Source organism: Lathamus discolor, unplaced genomic scaffold (assembly GCF_037157495.1).
Source record: "Lathamus discolor isolate bLatDis1 unplaced genomic scaffold, bLatDis1.hap1 Scaffold_258, whole genome shotgun sequence".
Taxonomy (NCBI): domain Eukaryota; kingdom Metazoa; phylum Chordata; class Aves; order Psittaciformes; family Psittacidae; genus Lathamus; species Lathamus discolor.
The window spans coordinates 28,627-47,473 of record NW_027069287.1 but is presented as its reverse complement, the minus strand read 5'-3'; the positions used below and the strand labels follow the sequence as shown (position 1 = coordinate 47,473).

General features: G+C 63.3%; 3 protein-coding genes and 1 non-coding gene across 6 annotated transcripts; all 4 read right to left on the bottom strand.

Moving 5' to 3' along the window:
- Window positions 1–370: 370 nt before the first annotated feature.
- ATP5F1B (ATP synthase F1 subunit beta) lies at window positions 371–3,494 on the bottom strand. Its single transcript, XM_065664549.1, has 10 exons — window positions 3,326–3,494; window positions 2,975–3,157; window positions 2,585–2,759; window positions 2,385–2,506; window positions 1,991–2,175; window positions 1,751–1,909; window positions 1,540–1,662; window positions 963–1,175; window positions 667–868; window positions 371–566 (listed from the first exon to the last, which is right to left on the bottom strand). Exons 1-10 carry the CDS (start codon window positions 3,477–3,479, stop codon window positions 469–471), a joined length of 1,614 nt encoding a protein of 537 aa, XP_065520621.1. The 5' UTR covers window positions 3,480–3,494; the 3' UTR covers window positions 371–468.
- LOC136006526 (small nucleolar RNA SNORD59) lies at window positions 2,248–2,321 on the bottom strand. Its single transcript, XR_010609170.1, has one exon. It is a non-coding gene; the product is annotated as a small nucleolar RNA SNORD59 (small nucleolar RNA).
- Window positions 3,495–3,967: 473 nt separating the features above from the next.
- Window positions 3,968–9,727, bottom strand: PTGES3 (prostaglandin E synthase 3). The gene is made up of 8 exons (XM_065664550.1): window positions 9,491–9,727; window positions 6,919–7,032; window positions 6,492–6,561; window positions 6,201–6,299; window positions 5,937–6,026; window positions 5,729–5,791; window positions 5,230–5,254; window positions 3,968–4,859 (listed from the first exon to the last, which is right to left on the bottom strand). Coding segments are annotated over exons 1-8 (483 nt in total). The 5' UTR covers window positions 9,493–9,727; the 3' UTR covers window positions 3,968–4,839.
- A 728-nt stretch (window positions 9,728–10,455) lies between these two features.
- NACA (nascent polypeptide associated complex subunit alpha) lies at window positions 10,456–18,814 on the bottom strand. Of its 3 annotated transcripts, none has more exons than XM_065664546.1 (8): window positions 18,709–18,814; window positions 18,400–18,471; window positions 12,727–12,812; window positions 12,567–12,644; window positions 11,834–11,980; window positions 11,553–11,681; window positions 10,698–10,820; window positions 10,456–10,586 (listed from the first exon to the last, which is right to left on the bottom strand). In XM_065664546.1, the coding sequence occupies exons 2-8, from the start codon at window positions 18,467–18,469 to the stop codon at window positions 10,572–10,574; spliced, it is 648 nt and encodes a 215-aa protein (XP_065520618.1). In that variant the 5' UTR covers window positions 18,470–18,471; window positions 18,709–18,814; the 3' UTR covers window positions 10,456–10,571. The 3 variants fall into 3 exon arrangements, with proteins under 3 accessions (XP_065520618.1, XP_065520617.1, XP_065520616.1); XM_065664545.1 differs by lacking the exons at window positions 18,400–18,471; window positions 18,709–18,814 and adding exons at window positions 13,561–16,125; window positions 16,637–16,926; XM_065664544.1 differs by lacking the exons at window positions 18,400–18,471; window positions 18,709–18,814 and adding an exon at window positions 13,561–16,927.
- Window positions 18,815–18,847: the final 33 nt, after the last annotated feature.

Sequence of the window (18,847 nt, the reverse complement as noted above, 5' to 3'; positions counted from 1 at the left end):
GCCGCCATTTAAAGGGACCGCGGCCCCGGTTGGGTTCTGGGTGTTCCCCCCCCCCCCCACCTCCCTCCACCTTTAACCCGGGGGTGCAGCGCTTGTGGGGACCCCCCCATTGCGAACCCAGCCCTGAGCCCCCCGGTGCTCCCGGTACCGTGCCCCCCCCCCCCCGGTGAAGCTGCAGCAGCCGTGGCCATAGGGCTTTGTGCTGCAAAATGGTGGAGCCCCAATGGGGGGGACACCAGGACCAGGCCCCCCCCCCCCCCCATGACAACCGGCTTGGGGGTGCGTTTGTGTGACCCCCATCTCCTACACCCCCCCCCCCCAACTTGAACCCATTCCCCCCCCCCCGTAGCTCACACGAGGCCGCCGGGGGTGTTTTCAACTGATGTTTTATTGGAAATGTTAAATATTGGGGAGGGGGAGGTCCCGGTGGGGGGGTCCGGTTTTGGGGGGGGGGGGGGGGGGCCACATTCAAGCGTGTTCTTCAGCCAACTTCTCCGCCTTGGCCACCGCCTCCTCGATGGGCCCCACCATGTAGAAGGCTTGCTCTGGGAGATGGTCGTATTCACCTGGGGGGAGATGGGGTGTGAAGAGAAAGGAGGGGGGGGGGGGGGACACCCCCAAAACATCCGTGTGTGTCCCACCCCCCCATCCTGGTTCTTTTTGTACCTGCCAGGATCTGCTTGAAGCCCTTGATGGTCTCCTGCAGCGGCACCAGTTTGCCCATGTGGCCGGTGAAGACCTCGGCCACTTGGAAGGGTTGGGATAAGAAGCGTTGGATCTTGCGCGCCCGCGCCACCGTCAGCTTGTCCTCCTCGGAGAGCTCGTCCATGCCCAGGATGGCGATGATGTCCTGCAGGGACTTATAGTCCTGCAAAGAGAGCAGAAAACGGGGGGGGGCGAGGGTGAGCGGCTCCACGTGCACCCCCCTAGCTTCCTACGGGGGGCAGCCCTGGATCCCTCACCTGCAGGATCTTCTGCACCCCTCGAGCCACGTCGTAGTGCTCGGGCCCCACGATGTTGGGGTCCATGATGCGGGAGGTGGAGTCCAAGGGGTCCACGGCGGGGTAGATGCCCAGCTCGGCGATGGCGCGGGACAGCACGGTCGTGGCGTCCAAGTGGGCGAAGGTGGTGGCAGGGGCAGGGTCGGTCAAGTCGTCGGCTGGCACGTAGATGGCCTGGGGAGGGAGGGGACGATGGGGATGGAGGGGACACGAAGGGGATGGAGGGGACAATGGGGATAGGAGGGGATGGTAACAGGAGGGGATGATGGGGACAGGAAGGGACAATGGGGATAGGAGGGGGTGATGGAGGTAGGAAGGGACAATGGGGTATACAAAGCGGTAATGATGACAGGAAGGGATGATGAGGACAGGAGGGGATGATGGGGTCAAGAAAGGACGATGGGGACAAGAAAGGACGATGGGGACAAGAAAGGACGATGGGGACAGGAAGGGACGATGGGGACAGGAGGGGACGATGGGGACAGGAGGGGACGATGACACAGCATCCTCAGGGCGCACAATGCAGTCGTAGCCTCACCTGTACGGAGGTGATGGATCCCTTGCGCGTGGTGGTGATCCTCTCCTGCATGGTGCCCATATCGGTGGCCAGGGTGGGCTGGTAGCCCACGGCAGAGGGGATCCTCCCCAACAGAGCTGATACCTTGGTGGGGGGGGGATACAGAGGCTCTGAGGGACTGCACAAGTGGATGGAGGGGGGGGTCACAGAGGGGCTGGTGCTGAGCACCCACCTCGGAGCCAGCCTGGGTGAAGCGGAAGATGTTGTCGATGAAGAGCAGCACGTCCTGACCCTCCTGGTCCCTGAAGTATTCGGCCACCGTCAGCCCGGTCAGGGCCACCCTGGCGCGGGCACCGGGGGGCTCGTTCATCTGCCCATAGACCAGAGCGACCTGCGGGCGAGGACAGGGGGTGGGCACGGTGCTACCGGTGCCCCCCCCCAACCCTGCTTCAGGAGACCCCCTTCTCTCTACCTTGGAGGTGGCATCTTTGAGGTTGATGACCCCAGACTCGATCATCTCGTGGTACAAGTCATTGCCCTCGCGGGTCCTCTCCCCGACGCCGGCGAACACCGAGTACCCACCGTGGGCTTTGGCCACGTTGTTGATGAGCTCCATGATCAGCACCGTTTTGCCCACGCCGGCACCTCCGAACAAACCTGCGGCCAAGGGAACCCCGCTCGATGCCGGGTCCAGCCCGGCTGCTCCCCCATCTCCCTGCTCCCCCTTTTCCTCCTCAGACCGATCCAGGTGGCTTCAGCCAGCTCAGAAGAACGAAAGTCAAACGGTTCCTCATCAGCGAAGGAATCTCCTGCTCCCCCCCCCCCCCCCCCCCGACCCCTGCCCCATGCCCATGGGGAGCACGCACCGATCTTGCCCCCCTTGGCATAGGGCGCCAGCAGATCCACCACCTTGATCCCTGTCACCAGGATCTCCTGCTCCACGCTCATCTCCACGAACTCGGGCGCTTCAGCGTGAATAGCAGCAAACCTGCAGGGGGGCAAAGGGGGCTCAGGACCCCAAACCAGGCCACGGCGCGAGCGCGGGTCAGGGTTTTGCCTCGCTCACTGCTTGGTGGTGATGGGGCCGCGCTCATCGATGGGCTCCCCGATGACGTTCATGATCCTGCCCAAGGTCTCCGGGCCCACGGGGATGCGGATGGGAGCTCCGGAGTCCAGCACCTTCTGGCCCCTCACCAGCCCCTCGGTGCCGTCCATGGCGATGGTGCGCACCGTGTTCTCCCCTGCCGAAGGCCAAGGGCAGCGTCGCAGCAGCGCCCTCGGGCTGGCCCTGGGGAGCCGCTGGTGCCTTCCCCCCGGGCCCTGCCATGGGGCTGGAAGCCGCAGACCGCGACCTCCCAAAGGGGAACGGGGCCCGGAGACCGCTTCCTTCCTCCTCCTCCTCCTCCTCCTCGCATTGAGCTCCACGGAGGAGCCAGCGGGAGGCCCGGGGACTCACCGAGGTGCTGAGCCACCTCCAGCACCAGCCGCGTCTCCCTGCCCTGCACCTCCAGCGCGTTGAGGATGGGGGGCAGCCCCTCATCGAACTGCACGTCCACCACGGCGCCGATGACGGCCACGATGCGCCCGGTGCTGGAGCCGGCCTTGGCCGCGGGGGCCGCCGGGGATGCATAGTGCCGGCCTGCGGCGGGGACAACGGCGACGAGGCAAGGTCGGGGGGGGGGGGGGGGAGCGGCAGCTCCGGGCAAGCCCCGAGACCCCCCCCGGTCCCCCCGTTAACCCCCCCCCCCCCGTTCACCTCAGCCGCGCAGGCCCCAAGGTGACCCCGCGTGCGCGGCCCCGCACTCACGCGGCTCGGCGGCGGCGGCGGGCGCGGCCCCGCGGCTCAGCAGCACCGGGAGGAGGCCGCGGCCGGGCCCGGCCCCGCGGCGCAGCAGCAGCGGCGGCGGCGGCCGAACGGCGGCGGCGGCAGCGGCCCAGCCCCGACCCGCCAGCCCCAACATGGCGCCGCCGACTGAGCCCCGAGCCCCGCCCGCCCCTTCACGGCCCTCGGCGGGGGGCGGGACCGCGGCGCCACGTCGAGCGCCGCATTGGGTGCGGCGCCACGCGCGCTCGCTCTCCTATTGGCTACGTTTCGCTAGGCGCTCGCTCCTCGCCGACACACCATTGGGCAGGTTAGACATCCGTCAAGGAGAGCGATGAGGTGATTGGGAGAGCTTAAAGGGGAGGGGAAAGGGGCGGGGCCAAGCGGCGGAAGCGGCGGCGCACGTGTCCGCGGGTGTCCTTGGACCGGGCGCCGTGACCGGTTCCGCCCCGTCCCCAGCCCCATTGCGGCCAACGGAGCCCTCGCTCCCCACGTCCCATCCCACATCCCCGCAATGCAGCCACCGGGGCCGCCAGCACCGCCTGCCCCGGTGTCCCGTCCCCCCCCCCCCCCCCCCCCCGGTCCCGGTGCCGGTGCGGAGCGGGCGCAGCAGGAGGCGAGGCCCGGGAGTCTTCAACAGTTTATTAGAAAGAATGCAGACATTAAAAAAATCCCAGCTGCTCGGAACACAAATTGAGGTTTTTCAGCCCGGTTGGGAGGTGCCCCGGGGGGGGAGGGGGGGGGGAGGCGGAATTCCTGGTACCCGGTGCCCCCGGTGCCTCCCCACCCTTTCTCGCTTCCACAGCCACAGTGCAAATAGGATTTGGTCTAAAGGAACAGCTCAACAAGCAACAATGTACAGGCATCGCCCCGGAGGAGGAGGAGGAGGGTGTAAAGCTTTAAGAGCCAAACGGTACCAGGGGACAGGCTCCGGCCACCGGTACCCGGTGACTCGAGCTGGAACAACCCCACGGAGGAGAATTGGTGTTGCCTTGTCAATACAAAGTTTAATGGAAGGGCCCCACCGTGAGCCAACAGCCCCAGTTCTTGTTCCCGGTCCAAACATCCAATTTCAGGCCACAGGGACTGGGTAAAAGAAGGGGGGAAAAGGGGGAGAAATGCTCATTTCTATCAACTTGGTGTCAACTCAGGGTTGTCCCATGGGAATTACATCCGCTACGAGGCAAGGAGGCTCTGTAAACTTTATTGCAACTGTTCTGTCTCGATGGCCTACACCTCAACTGGGGGGGTTTTGTTGTGGGTTGGTTGTTGGAAGGCTGGAAAACTGGTTCATGCATAAAGTTATTGCCTCTCGTGGCTTTCAGGCCGCCCCGTGCCATGGTACACACCTACCACCAGTGAAGCCATTGAAAATGGACTGAAAATGGGTTAAAGGATGCAGGAGCTCCCGTTAGGGCTATCAACTCAGGAATTCTTATCTCGGTTATGAAATGTTGTGATGAAGTTCTTTCCCCAAACCCTGAAGACGACGCTTTTCCTTACTCCAGATCTGGCATTTCTAGAGAGGAAAGACGAGAGGGAAGAGCGTTAGTGGGGTTGGGTTTGGTTTTAAGCCTTGTTTCATCACCCTCAGCATCCGGCATGGGGCAGTGGAAGGCCTCTGGGTCTGGTTCTTCATAAGGAAGAGCCATGGGCAGGCACTGGAACCACTCGAGAAGCCGCCTCCATGGGCAGGGCTGCTCTTAAAGCCAAAGCCTCCCAAGGCCTGTGCTGGGGAGGTCGAACTGGGATTTCAGGCTGGTGTGGAAAGGCTTCCATTGCATTAAAGCAATCGGCCAGCCCTGGCCTTAGCTCAGAGCCAGGGTTCAGTGAGTGACAGGAGGGAGCCCTCATGGAGCCGCATGGAATCACGTTGGGACGGGACTTACTTTCATCATCACTGTCTGGTGAGTCCTAGGAAGAAGGAGAGACAACGTTAACTGGAGCAGACTGGCCTTGAAGGAGCTTTTTCTTTCACCACCACCCCTGCCAGCAGCAAAGGAGCTGCTGATCCTGCAGTGAACCCTGAGCTGCTCCACGGCACGAGCTCGGTTTGGCCTCACTGGCACCAAGAGCTACGGGTCCATCATTGTGCTCTGGAGCCAGGCTGAGAGAGCTGGGCTGGGGCAGCCTGGAGAAGAGAAGGCTCCTGAAGGGGAGACCTGAGAGCAGCTCCAGTGCCTGAAGGGGCTGCAGGAAACCTGGAGAGGGGCTTGGGACAAGGGCCTGTAGGGACAGGCCAAGGGGAATGGCTTGAACCTGCCCGAGGGGAGACTGAGATGAGCTCTTAGGCAGAAGCTCTTCCCTGTGAGCCCCAGCCAAGCTTTGGTGCTATTGAAGAGCCCGACCTCAGCACAGAGCAAGCTGTATTTACCACAGAGCACTTACATCATCTGCCCCATCTACTTCTGGCAAGTCTACGTCGTCATCTCCACCCATGTTGTTCATCATCTGCTCCAGAGAGATAAATGCACGTTAGAGGGTGAAGCAGCACCACAAGCGCTCAGGGACCACTGGGAGGAGGAGGAGGAAGGCTCTGCCCGGAGAGAATCCCAGGGAAGGAAACCCCAAATTCCAGGGATTCGTGTTCCCCTACCTCAGAAAAGCGATCGAAATTGGACATGTCTTCATCTGAGTCATCTTCCCAGTCTTTCCAGTTGTTGAAGTCCACGCTGAGCCAGTTGAGCTGCGCAGCAACACAAGGGTGTTAGTGCAGGGCAAGCAAGTACCGAGCTGGTACTGGAGGAAGGTAAAGCAGAAGCGCTGCTCTGAAGTGACCCACGAACCACTGCATCACTTCACCATCACCCAAATAGGAAACCCCATTGAAAAGCAGGCAGACGAGAGGAGCTGAACCCACCTTTGCCCTCTCTTTCGTTAACCTTGGCCATGCCTGACCGGACTCTCCTTTTCGTAAACAACACAAGATAGATCTGTCTGTTCTTTTATGCTTTGATTCCTGAAAGGGAGGAAAATCCCTGTTAATATCATCCCCAAAAGCTGCTTTTATCACTTATCTTCAGCTACCAACTTCATCCTTGCCCTAAAGAACACCATCTGGAGATGCTTTCAAGGCCGGAAGTGCCGCCAGCATCCTGAAGGAGCTGCTCTTCCCCAGGACGCAGCACTGGGAAGCCAGGAGGATACTTACATTTGGATCAATATTGTTAAAAAGGTCGATTTCGTTTAAATGTTTGAAGTTATCGCTTCCTCCAAGACAACTGTGGAGAGAAAACAAGATGTGGTTGGTCCAAACCAGCCCCTGCAACAGATACACTCCATCTACACATCCACACACGCGTCATCCCCCTGCTCCCAGCCTGCTTCTTGTGTCTCTCCCTGCCCTTCTACCCGTTATCACAGTGGGTCACAAGAGCCCCATGGGATGCTCCAGGCTTGGGGAAGCTGCTCATGGAAAAGGACCAGCATGGATGGAGCTGAACAGGAAGCCCCCAGCATCGTGGCCAGCGAAGGGCAAGCGGAGCTGGAGCAGGGCCTGGAGCACAAGCGGGATGGAGAAAGGGCTCCCTGGTGCCCGGAGCCCCCCTGCGCTGCCTCCCCGCGCCCAGGCCCCGCACCTGAAGGTGAGTTTGGACTTCTCGAAGTTCACGTTCACGTCTTTGCTGTCCTCCACGCAGAACTCGATGAAGACGTAGTCTCGGCGGTCGTACCACTTGGCGGATGCGGGCTGCCTGTGTGGGGGGGGGACGACAGGGGACAACTCAGCTCCCAAAGAGGCAACGGATCCAAGGAGGGACCCCCCCCGCAAAGAGCTCCTGGATGGAGCCGAGAGCCAAAGCAACGCGAGATGATGCCAAGCTTTAGGATGAGGGGGCAGCAGCAGCTCCATGATGCTTTTTGTCACCCAAAGAACAGGCCCCAAACCCCATTCGAGCTCTGGTTCATGCTCCTGGGGTTGTCCTTTGGCTTCCTCCAACCACCACGAGCAGCAACAACCAGAAACCATGCTAGGGCTCTCGGGTTGCGCTGATGTTCAGTGCTCCGAGCGAGCTGGACGGTCACTTACCGGGGTGCTTTACTGCAGCTATAGGGCCTGTGGGGAGCTGAAGCACAACCCGAGCTCTGGATGTGACGCTTCCTGCCCTGAGGAGCGGGCGTTGGGTGCTGGTATCGCTCCCCAAGCGTTACAGCAACGCCACCCTGCCGCAAGAGGCATTCCCTTCTCCAGCATTCCAAGGTGCTGGGCTCCAGCCTTGAAGGTGCTGCCCACACGGTGCAAAGCCAGCAGCATCCCTCAGAGCAGCGTTGTAGGACAAGGCACCACTTCCGCAGGGGGGGTGAAAGAGAACCATTTCCTCCAGCACTATTCCCATTTCCAACCTTTTATCCGGGTTTTCCAACCTCAAATCCTTCCTTTTGAGAGGGTGAAAACCTTCCTTTGGCCTTGAACGAGGCCTGACCATTCAGCACCGGTAACACGGGATACCTGGAGCTGCAAACCCAACTTCGGGATGAGACGGATGTGGAGATTCCAAGGAGCCTCCACACACAGGGAGGCTGCTGGTGGAGCCTTCCCGGTCTCCGAGTGCTTCAGGAGATGCTCCCGCACCCGCAGGGCATCTGCTGGTTCCTTAGGGATGCTCCAAAAGGAGCCCAACGCTTCCTCCCTCCTCAACCAACCTCATCCCAGGAGCACAAGGGCTTTGGTTGGGACCATCCCCACGTCCTCATGGGGTTTAGGCCTCTCTGAAGCACAGAGGTTCATTCAAACACCGCTTTACCCCCATTTACGGAATGGGTTGGAAGGGACCTTAAAGCTCAGCCAGGTCCAACCCCTGCCATGGGCAGGGACCCTTCCACTGGAGCAGCTTGCTCCAAGCCCCTGTGTCCAACCCGGCCTTGAGCACTGCCAGGGATGGAGCATCCAAACCTTCTCCATTCAACCCATCCCAGTGTCCCAGCACCCTCACAGGGAAGCGCTTCCTTATCTCCAACCCAAACTCCCCCTGTTCCAGCCTGAACCCATCGCCCCTTGTCCCATCGCTCCAGCCCCTGCTGCAGGTCCCTCCCCAGCATCCCTGTACCCCCCTTCAGGCACTGGAAGCTGCTCTGAGGTCCCCACGCAGCTTCTCTGCTCCAGCCCCGATGTCCTCAGCCTGGCTCCTACGGGAGCTGCACCAGCCCCTGAGCATCCTCATGGCCTCCTCTTGCTCCAACAGCTCCACGGCCTTATGCTGGGGGCACCAGGGCTGCTCCATGCAATTCCCATCTCCCTGCCTCTTCCAATCACCCATTGAGAAGACAATCCCAGGAGGGCAGGACAGCTTCCAGGACCTCCGGAGCCACGCTCAGGCCCAGCTTCACCCATGACACCTCAACGGAACCCACTTCCAGCTTAGCCACAGAGCTCAATCTTCAGCCTCCCTGCTTGGGGCCATGCGAACCCCTCCTTGTGCATCCTCGAGCACTCCGGATGCTGGGCTCATTTCCTGGGACGCATCCTGCCCATTCCTAGAGCTCGCGGATGCTGCAGGATGAGCTTTTCGCCCCCAGCCAACAGGGAACAGACCTGGCTGACGGAATCAGCTTTGCTTTTGCTTCCAATCGGGTTTTTTGAGTGAAACCCCTCTCATTTCGCTCTAAACAACCCAATCTGAGCCGAATTGATGCTTTCTAGGGGTGAAAACATCCAAGTGCCTCCCATTCCAACGCAGCAGCCCCCTCCTTCAGGGCTCCAAAGCACCCCCCCCCCCCCCGCTTTCCCGTTCCCCTCCATCACCCCCGCAGCGCCCCGCGCTACCGGACACGGCCCCCCCCCCCACGAGCCCGCTTTAACCAGCACGCGGGAGCCCCGCGTTACCGGCTGCCCGGGGCGCACACGTGGCTGCGAGCGGCCCCTTCCCCGGCACTTACCGGATGCTTCGGCCCGGTTTAACCGCGGCCATCCCCGTCCACACCCCCCGATACCGCCCCGTTCATCCCCACACCGGAACGGACCCACCCCGGGGGGGGGCGGGGGGGGGAGCACCAACCCCATCCCCCCCCCCACTCCCGGTACCGGCCCCCCCCCCCCCCCAAGGTCACTACATGGGGCCTGCTCCCCGCGGCCGCGCCTGCCCCGAGGCCTAAGGCCCGGTGAGGCCGCTCCCGCCTCCCCTCCCGTTTCGCCCCCCCCCCGCAGAGCCTCACATGGCTCCGGCGCGGTCCCGGGCGGGCTCCGGTGCGTGCAGAGCGCGGCGGGGGGGGGGCAGGGCCGTGGCTCCGGGGCGGCGGCGGCGGCGGCGCTCGGTAGCGGCGGCGGACTCGGGGCTGCGGCCTCGCTCCCACAATGCCCCGCGCGCTCGGAGCGCTGGTGACGCAGCAAAATCCCCCCCCCCCCCCCCGCTCTTCCTCCCCTCCCCGCAACCCGCGCATGCGCGGAGCGGCCCCCACACACACCGCCCTTCTAGCAGCTTCTCGCCGCGCGCACGCCGGAGGGAGGGGGACAGGGGAGGAGACGGCGGTTGCTATGGAGACGGGGCAGCGCTACCCCGGGTCCTAGCGCCCGCCCGCCCGATTCCACACGTCGGGGGTCGGGGGGGGAATCACGGCGCTGCTCCCGAAGAATCCCGTCGTTCCCAACGGGAATCCCATCGTTCCCAACGGGAATCCCGTCGTTCCCCTCACCATGAATCCTGCTGCTGCTCCACCGTTTCCCTAATGAAACCTGTCAAAGAGTGGGATAATGGGGGGCTCCCAGCAGCATCCATCGCTCCTTATTCCCACCCCAGCTTCCATGAGCTATTCCCAAACACAGGTTAATGGAATAGGGGTGGGAAAGCAGCGGGAAGGTGCCGCTGTTGCAGAGCCGGCCTCTCGGAGCCATGGCTGGTAGGAGGCAAAGAGAACCCCCCGCTCCCCAGGGCTTCCCACCAGCACATCCCTTTGGATCCAGCTGGAAGATGCCGCAATCCATCCCCATCCCACTGTGAAGGGAAGCCCTGGGGGGATGAAGGACGTGACAACCTGCACTGGAGTCATCCAGGCTGGAGCCGGGTGTCCTTTGGGACAGGAAGGAAAGGAGGGAAGAGGCTCTTGGGACAGGGTATCGGGCTGCGATCTTCCCGGGAGGAAGGTTCCACCCTGGGGGCCCTCGGCACCGGGAGCACCGAGTGTTTTCACCAACAATAAGCCACAACTTTTATTCCCGGATAGAAATAGTACAAATTTTAAACGCAGACGCATTTGAACTGTTCTCTGAAACACCAAAAAAGGCTCCTCCATCCCACAGCTACATCGTCAACTCCTGTGGAGAGAAGGGAATGTTGGGATCCAGCCACGGCAGCCCCACAGCAGGAGACCCCCCGTGATGCCGGTCCCCATCCCACCAGGAGCCATTCGCGGGGCTGGCACTCACCATGATGGCATTTACAATGTCGTTACTGTTGTTCTTGAGGGCACGCACGGCCTTTGCTCGGGACACGTTCGCCTGCGACATCACCAGCTCGATGTCTTTCACCTCGACGCCGGTTTCGTCAACCTAAAGGAGCAAGGAATCAGGGGATAAAGGATTCAACCAGGTTGGGAAAGAGCCATGGCACCGAGGGCCTCATCTACATGGCTTGGGAACACGTCCAGGGATGGTTTCTCAACCCCTGACAAACGGGATTGGCTTTGGACTTGTGCAAGGTGTTTGTCCCTGTCCCACGTGACATCCTTGTCTTTAAACACATGGATTTGAGGGATGGACAACCCAGTGGATAAGGAATTGGCTGGATGGCTGCATTGGATGCTGGAGAGCGACCCTGGGCAGGAACTGGAGTGACAGGATATAAGGGGTGATGGTTTAAACTGAAACAGGGGAGTTCAGGTTGACTCTAAGGTAGAAGCTCTTCAGTGTGAGGGTGGCAAGACACTGGGATGGGTTGAATGGAAAAGGTTTGGATGCCCCATCCCTGGCAGTGCTCAAGGCCAGGCTGGACGGGGCTTGGAGCAAGCTGCTCTAGGGGAAGGTGCCCCTGCCCACGGCACGGGTTGGAACTGGATGAGCTTTAAGCTCCTTTCCAATCCAAACCATTCCATGATTCTGTGAGCGTCCCAAGTGCGGCAGCCCCCCCACGCTCCCAGGCCACAAAGAGAGAAGCTGGGAGGGAAGTCAGGGCAATGGGGACCTGCTCCTGACCCTGCCCTGTCCCTTTGCCATGGAAAACACGGCAGAAGGAAAGCAAACCAGGGGAATACCCAGCTGTGGGGTCTGTCCTTGCGAGCTCACCTCTTCCTCCTCACTCTCCTCCTGCACCGTGGGGGTCTGTGTGTTTTCCTGGATGTTTGAAACGGCTTCTCCCTGCACTTTGAACTTCTCAGCAGCTGCCAACTGGGCCTGTTGGGACAGGTCTTCGATCTGGCAGAGGGAGGAAGAAGTGAGACAGAACAGGACACAGAGAGCTGCATTCCCCCCACGTCCCAGTGCATCCAGCTCTGCCCCAGGACCCCCAGGATCCATGTGGCAAGGAGGAACCCCCATGAGGTGGTCACCAGCGGGGGTCAGGTCACCTTTGCTTCACCAAAGACTATGTAGGTGTCTGAAGCAGGGCTCTTGTACACGTCTGGCTTTGTGATGACAAAGAGGATGTTCTTGGATTTGCGGATGGTGACTCTGGTGACTCCCGTCACCTGGCGAAGGCCCAGCTTGGACATTGCCTGAAGAACCAGGAGAGAAATGGAAGGGAGGGAAAGGAGTGACTGAGACAGAAGAGCCTGAGGAATGTGTCCATACAATCATGGAATGGGTTGGGTTGGGTGGGACCTTAAAGCTCATCCAGCCCCAACCCCTGCCATGGGCAGGGACACCTTCCCCTAGAGCAGCTTGCTCCGAGCCCCGTCCAACCTGGCCTTGAGCACTGCCAGGGATGGAGCATCCCAGTCTTTCTCATTCAACCCATTCCAGCACCTCACCACCCCCACAGGGAAGAACTTCCTTAGAGCCAATGGTCTCAGCCCAGCTCCATACGGGAGCTGCTCCAGCCCCTGTTCCTCTGCTCTCCAGAGACTTGTGCCCACGGATTAGTGCCTCACCCAGTGTGGCTTTCCTGCTGCAGAGCAGCATTCCCAGGCTTTTAGCCAGGAGCTTGGGAGGGAATTCACCTCCCAGCCCAACCCTCGGCCCCCAGCCACAAGGATTTTGCATCCCTTTGCCCGAGGGCCAGAAAGGGGCCGCTGTCACACAAGGGGACAAAGAGCCAGCACCGGGCGATGCCGTGCCATCCGTCCCTGAATCCCACCTCACCTTCCGTGCTTTCTTTTCACTCCGGCTCTGTTTCGCTTTGCTGACGGGTTCTTCATCTATTTCAGCTGCTGCCGCAAGCTGCAAGGAGAGAGCGCAAGAGGGATCACGGCAATCCTGGCGGGTCCCAGGCAGGGCTCCTGCCCCCTGCCACCCGCCCTACCTGTGCCTGCTGTGTCGTGGCCTGTGTGGAGTCTTGCTCTTCGAGCTCTGGTACGGATTCATCGCTGTCAGACTCTGTTCCGGACCCTGAGGACCAAACGCAAGTCACTTTCTGCGCCTCAGCTCAGGGCTGCAGCAAGAGCCAGGAGCCACATGCCAAGGTTTCCACTCAGCGCGATGAATCTGGGGTCAAACTGGTTCAGGCAGCACCTGGAGCTCAGATACACAGCACAGGGACAAAACCCAATTCCTGCTGCCCCGTTCCACAGCTTCCCTACATGGAATGACCCTGAAGGAGCATCTCGGGATGCTCGGCTTGGCCTCAGCGCCACGTCCCGACAGCTCCTGCCTGTGAAGCACAAGCCGTGTCTGAGCACAGAGCCGGCTGTCTCCGGGTGACCACAACGCCCTCTCATGCACCATTACCTCCATTCGCTCCCGTGTCCTCCTCCACAAAGCTCCCCACAGGAGCCCTGGGCAACGCTCTCCGGGATCCCAACAGCTTGGGCAGGCAAAGGAGCTTCCCCAGAGCCTGCTTTGGCCCCAGCTCCTCTTGGCTGGTGGCCACAAGCCCCTGGAACAGGCACGTGAAGCCAGCTCAGGCTGAGCCATGCCACAAGCCACACCGTGCCCTGAGCACACGCTGTTAGTGCCCCTGGGCCATGCCAGGCCCTGATCCCATGGGATACGTCCCCTCCGTGTCCCCCAGCTCTGGCACGGCTCAGACCTGCTTCCGCCTCCCTGGAGAGCCCAACACACCAAGTGCCGTGGGGGTGGCGGGTTAGTAACCAGGCAGTGCCACTCCATGCACACAGCAATCCGTGGGGACAAATACCCTTGTCATTCCTGAGGCCGGGCTGCTTGGCCGGAGCAGGAGCCTCGGGGGGGGCCACGGCTGCTCGGGGGGACAGATCCACCAGGATGGGCTGCACCGGCGGCTCGGCAGCGGGAGGCTCGGGGGGGATCAGGGGGGGCAGCTCCTCGTCGTCGTTGTCATTGACGATGGCGGGGGGGGCTTTGGTGGGGGGTTTGGATGGGGATGGGCGCTTGGTGGCCTTACCGGGGCTCTGCTTCTTCATGGGGGGAGCGGGAGGGGGGGCAGAGCCACCCGCGGCCTTCTGGGGAGCAGCGGCATCAGGAGGTGGCTGCAGGGGGGCCGCAGGAACCCCCGGGGCAGGTGGGGCTCCTGGAGCTGCCCCGGGGCTCTTGGCAGCTGCCTTGGCTGCGGGGGGGGCAGCAGGAGCCGATGGGGCTGCCTTTGCTGGGGCTGATGGAGCAGTGCCCGCGCCCACAGGAGCTGCCTTGGCTGCGGGGGGGGCAGCAGGAGCTGGGGTGGCTGCACCAGGGCTCTTGGGAGCTGCCTTGGCTGCGGGGGGGGCAGCAGGAGCCGACGGAGCTGCCTTTGCTGGCGCTGATGGAGCAGTGCCCGGGCTCACAGGAGCTGTTTTGGCTGCAGGGGGGGCAGCAGGAGCTGGGGTGGCTGCACCGGGGCTCTTGGGAGGTGCTTTAGCCCCAGGGGGGGCAGCAGGAGCCGGTGCAGCCGCCTGCACTGGAGCAGCAGAGCTGCTCTTTGGAGGCTTTTTGGCTGCAGGGGGGGCAGCAGGAGCTGCAGGAGCTGCAGGGGCAGGGGCCAAGGGAGCAGGGACCGGGCTCGCAGGAGCCCCTTTGGCTGCAGGGGGGGCAGGAGCAGCCGGAGCAGCACCAGGGCTCACAGGAGCCGCTTTGGCTGCAGGGGGGGCAGCAGGGGCTGCTGTGGCAGGGGCTGAGGGAGCAGGGACCGGGCTTGTGGGAGCTGCTTTGGCTGCAGGAGGGGCGGCCGGAGCTGCTGTGAGCAGCGGGGAGGGGGCAGTGACCGGGCTCTTGGGAGGTGCTTTGGCTGCAGGGGGGGCAGCAGGGGCTGAGGGAGCAGGGACCAGGCTCGCAGGGGCTGGTGGAGCTGGTGGGACAGGCGGGGAGGTGGCAGCACCAGGGCCCACTGGGGCTGCTTTGGCTGCAGGAGGGGTGGCCGGAGCTGCCATGGCAGCAGCAGGAGGTGCTGCTGGGGCAGGCACAGGGCTCACAGGAGCCGGTTTGGCAGCAGGAGGGGCAGGAGCTGCCATGGCAGCAGCAAGAGGAGCTGCTGGGGCAGGCACAGGGCTCACAGGAGCTGGTTTGGCCACAGGAGGGGCAGGAGCTGCCATGGCAGCAGCAGGAGGAGCCACCGGGGCAGGCACAGGGCTCACAGGAGCCGGTTTGGCCGCAGGAGGGGCAGGAGCTGCCATGGCAGCAGCAGGAGGAGCCACCGGGGCAGGCACAGGGCTCACAGGAGCCGGTTTGGCCGCAGGAGGGGCAGGAGCTGCCATGGCAGCAGCAGGAGGAGCTGCTGGGGCAGGGCCAGGGCTCACAGGAGCCGGTTTGACAGCAGGAGGGGCAGGAGCTGTCATCGCTGGTGGGACAGGCAGGGAGGTGGCAGTGCCAGGGCCCACCGGGGCTGCTTTGGCTGCAGGAGGAGCAGCAGGGGCAGGGACGGGGCCCTCAGCGGCTGCTTTGGCTGCAGGAGGGGCAGCAGGGGCAGGGACGGGGCCCTCAGCGGCTGCTTTGGCTGCAGGAGGGGCAGGAGCAGCAGCTGGGGCAGGGACCGGGCTCCCGGGAGCTGCTTTAGGCGCAGGCGGAGCTGCCGCTGCCGGTGTGACGGGGGCCGGGGGCACAGCGGGTGCCAATGGGGACATGGGACTAACTGGAGCTGCTGGTGGTGGCCCTGGGGGAGATGTGGCAGCTGCCAGAGAGGGCACGGGCAGGGCAGGGCCCAGGGGACAGGCACTGGCAGGGGCAGGAACCAGTGCAGAGACCGGAGCCCCAGGGGCCGCGGCAGCAGCAGGACCCCCCGGTGACATCCCAGGGGGTGAGAGGGGGGCCCTGGGGGCAGCCAGGAAGGCAGGAGGGGGGGGCGGGCCCTGGGGACAAGCTGCAGCCTTGGGGGGCACAGTGGGAGCAGACAGGAAAGGGGGGGACACCGTGGGGGGGGACGGCACAAGGGGAAGGGAAGGGGGGGGTGGGAGAGGGGCCGTGGGGCTCAGAGGGGTGGCAGGGGAGGAGAGCGCTGCGGGGGGAGCACCAGGGCTGATGGGGGGGGGCACTGTCACAGCAGCAGCAGGGGCCACTGGAAGCACTGGGTTAACTGGGGCAGGCCCTGGAGACCCTGGGGCTGGAGGGGGGGCAATGGTAACCGGGACCTGCGGAGCTGGGGCAGGGAGCTGCGGGGGGGCAGAGAACACGGGGATGGCCGCAGCTGGGACCACAGGGGGGGAAATGGGGGCCGGGGGGCCCGGGGGGGGCAGCGGAGCAGTGGAAGGACTGGGCAGCTCTGCTGGGAGAGCCTGGGCTGGGGTCAGGGCTGGGGAGGGAGCAGCGAGAGGAACAGCTACAGGAGAGAAAGAAAGTGAACCCATGAGAGAAGGGAGCATGGGGGGGGCACACGGCCCCGACCCCCCCCAGCAGAGGAGCATCACCCAATGCACCAGCACAGACAGGACCTTCATCCCCTTCTAGGAACCAGCACAAGGCCCTGGGTTCCCCCACTCAAACCTTGGCGTTTGGGAATGCCGGGCTCTGCCCTTGGCTCTTCCCTCCCAGAGGGGTTGTCACAAGCTCCAGAGGCCTGGCCAGACCCCAGGGCTGCTCCAGAGGCTGGGAAGTCCCATCCTGGGCTGCACTGGGATGAGGATCCACTGAGGATTAGAACCCAACTCTGGCAGAGCCTCCTCCAGCCCTACGGGACACAGGATGCTGAGTCCTGGCTCCATGCAGTGACCTGCCCCCCCCCCCCGGGGCAGGCTGTTAAGGGTTAATGTAACTGCACCCCCTGTCCCACCCCCAGAACAGCAAACTCTGGTTAAGGTGGCACACGAGGGGTTAAAGTGGGTCCCCAGTACCTGGCGCTGGGACAGGAGCAGTGACAGGGGCTGCGGGGTGAGAACACATTAAGACAAGTGATGGAGCATCCGGCTCCCCCCACTCAGAGAACCCGGCATTCCCGACACCATTCCCAACGCCAGCTGGTGATTAAAGGGAAGTGCTCTAGGGAGAGGCTGTCAGAGCAGCCAGTCTGACCAGTGGAACCAGCACCGGTGCTGGTTGGGAGAGTGGAACCTGCCCAGCCCCACGCACGGCATCACCCAGAGCCCGGAGGCAGCCGCAGAGCATCCTCAGCTCACTGCTACCTGGAGCAGCAACACGTGTGTGGAGGCCCCAGAGCCTCCTCTAGGGTCTGAGCTGGAAGGGACCTTAAAGCTCATCCAGCTCCAATCCCCTGCCATGGACAGGGACACCTTCCACTGGAGCAGGGTGCTCCAACCTGGCCTTGAACACTGCCAGAGATGGGGCATCCAAACCTTCTCCATCCAACCCATCCCAGTGTCCCAGCACCCTCACAGGGAAGAGCTTCCTTATCTGCAACCTGAACTCCCCCTGTTCCAGCCTGAACCCATCACCCCTTGTCCCATCGCTCCAGCCCCTGCTGCAGGTCCCTCTCCAGCATCCCTGTACCCCCCTTCAGGCACTGGAAGCTGCTCTGAGGTCCCCACGCAGCTTCTCTGCTCCAGCCCCGGTGTTCTCAGCCTGGCTCCTATGGGAGCTGCTCCAGCCCCTGCTCATCCTCGTGGCCTCCGCTGGCCTCGCTCCAACAGCTCCATGGCCTTATGTCATTATGTCTTAGGCATTTCCCAAGCCTATCGCAGTGCGAGGAGATGGGAACCTGCCCGGAGCCAACAGGCACCAGGACACATCCTGCTCCAGGAAGGAGCAACAACCCCTGCCAAGAGCTGCGCTGGTCCCGAGCCCTGTACATACCACAGCCTGCCCTGGGAAGCCCATTCACCCCCACCAGCACCCTTTGAGGATGTTCCCATCTGGGAATGGGGAGGATGCTGGGAAGCGGCCCCAGCACAGGAATCCCAGCGATTCCTGGAGGGAGCCCAAGAGCACAGCAGGTCCACCCCCCACCCCCGCTCAGCACTGCAGCTGCCACAGCAAGAGCCGTCACTCAGCCCCACATTCCCCCCTGATCCCCAAATCCAACGCACCCTTTGGGCAGACCCCGGTCATAAGGAAAACCATGGAATCAGCCAGAGTGGGAAAGAGCAGGGGCCCAATCCCTGCCGCCACACTGGTGCTGAGCCAGGGGCTTCCTGCCCACAGGCTCACGTTCAGCTCCATCAATGCAGATCCTTTTCCAAGAGCAGTTTTCCCAAGCCTGAAGCATTCCATAGGGTATTCCTGGGACGCAACAAAGCCAGGCAGACCCACAGCACGGGGACCCCTCCGATGGAGCCCGAGCAACAGGCGGAGCCCGAGCCCTGCTCCCTCTGCGCCATCCCAACACGGAGCCACGCGTCCCATTCCCAAACCCAACCGGTTCCAGCGCTTGGGGGGGGGGGGCTCCTAACCCCGGGACGTGCTCACCCCCCCCGGCCCATTGCCAGCGCTCCAATGCGGAGCACACACACCCGAGGGGCTGCGACGAGGGGGGGGGGTGTCCCCAAAGCAACGACTTCAACCCCGCTTCCAACAACCGGGTTTGGGGGGGGAACAACCGAACACAAGCAGCAACGAGGAGCCCCCGGGGTCAAGCTCCCCCCGTTAACACCGAGCGGCTGCGGGGCCCGGTGTCCCCCCCAAGGCCCCGGCCCGGCCTTACCTGTCTCAGCCTGCGGCTGCGGCAGCTCCTGCTCGGTGGCCGGGACGGTTTCTGTCGCTTCGCCGGGCATTTCTGGGGAGAGGGAGAACGCACCATGGCCGGGGGCCGCCCGCCAGCACCGGCTACCGGACACCCCGCTACAGGCCGCCTTCTCCCGGCCCCATCGGCCTTCCCCAGCGGCCCCATTCCCGCTGCCCTCCCTCCCTCCCGGCCCGGGGGCGGCCTGTAAGGGGCCATCGGCTCCCGGCGCGGCCCCGGAGCGGCGGATGGCGGCGGATGGTGCTCGATGGCGGCGGCGGCGGCACTCACTGTGCGGGGAGCAGGGTCCAAGATGGCGGCGGAAAGAGAGCGAGCGGCTGGATGCGGGACTTCCGGGAGGATGAGCACATCCGGGGCACGGGGCCGCCCGGCTCGGCCCGGTCCGGCAACCGAGGCTCCTGCGTTCCGG

What these genes read in the sequence shown, in the direction of transcription:
- ATP5F1B (XM_065664549.1), bottom strand. Translation starts at nt 3,479, where the DNA reads ATGTTGGGGCTGGCGGGTCGGGGCTGGGCCGCTGCCGCCGCCGCCGTT. An exon ending in GGAGGTGGCTCAGCACCTCG is followed by an intron (nt 2,760 to 2,974) that starts GTGAGTCCCCGG and finishes GGCCTTCGGCAG; the next exon opens with GGGAGAACACGGTGCGCACC. An exon ending in GGGTGCAGAAGATCCTGCAG is followed by an intron (nt 869 to 962) that starts GTGAGGGATCCA and finishes CTCTCTTTGCAG; the next exon opens with GACTATAAGTCCCTGCAGGA.
- NACA (XM_065664544.1), bottom strand. Translation starts at nt 16,243, where the DNA reads ATGAAGGTCCTGTCTGTGCTGGTGCATTGGGTGATGCTCCTCTGCTGG. An exon ending in GTGAAAAGAAAGCACGGAAG is followed by an intron (nt 11,981 to 12,566) that starts GTGAGGTGGGAT and finishes CTGGTTCTTCAG; the next exon opens with GCAATGTCCAAGCTGGGCCT. An exon ending in AGGAGAGTGAGGAGGAAGAG is followed by an intron (nt 10,821 to 11,552) that starts GTGAGCTCGCAA and finishes TTGCTCCTTTAG; the next exon opens with GTTGACGAAACCGGCGTCGA.
- PTGES3 (XM_065664550.1), bottom strand. An exon ending in ATTTCGATCGCTTTTCTGAG is followed by an intron (nt 5,792 to 5,936) that starts GTAGGGGAACAC and finishes TCTCTGGAGCAG; the next exon opens with ATGATGAACAACATGGGTGG. An exon ending in AAGTAGATGGGGCAGATGAT is followed by an intron (nt 5,255 to 5,728) that starts GTAAGTGCTCTG and finishes CCTTCTTCCTAG; the next exon opens with GACTCACCAGACAGTGATGA.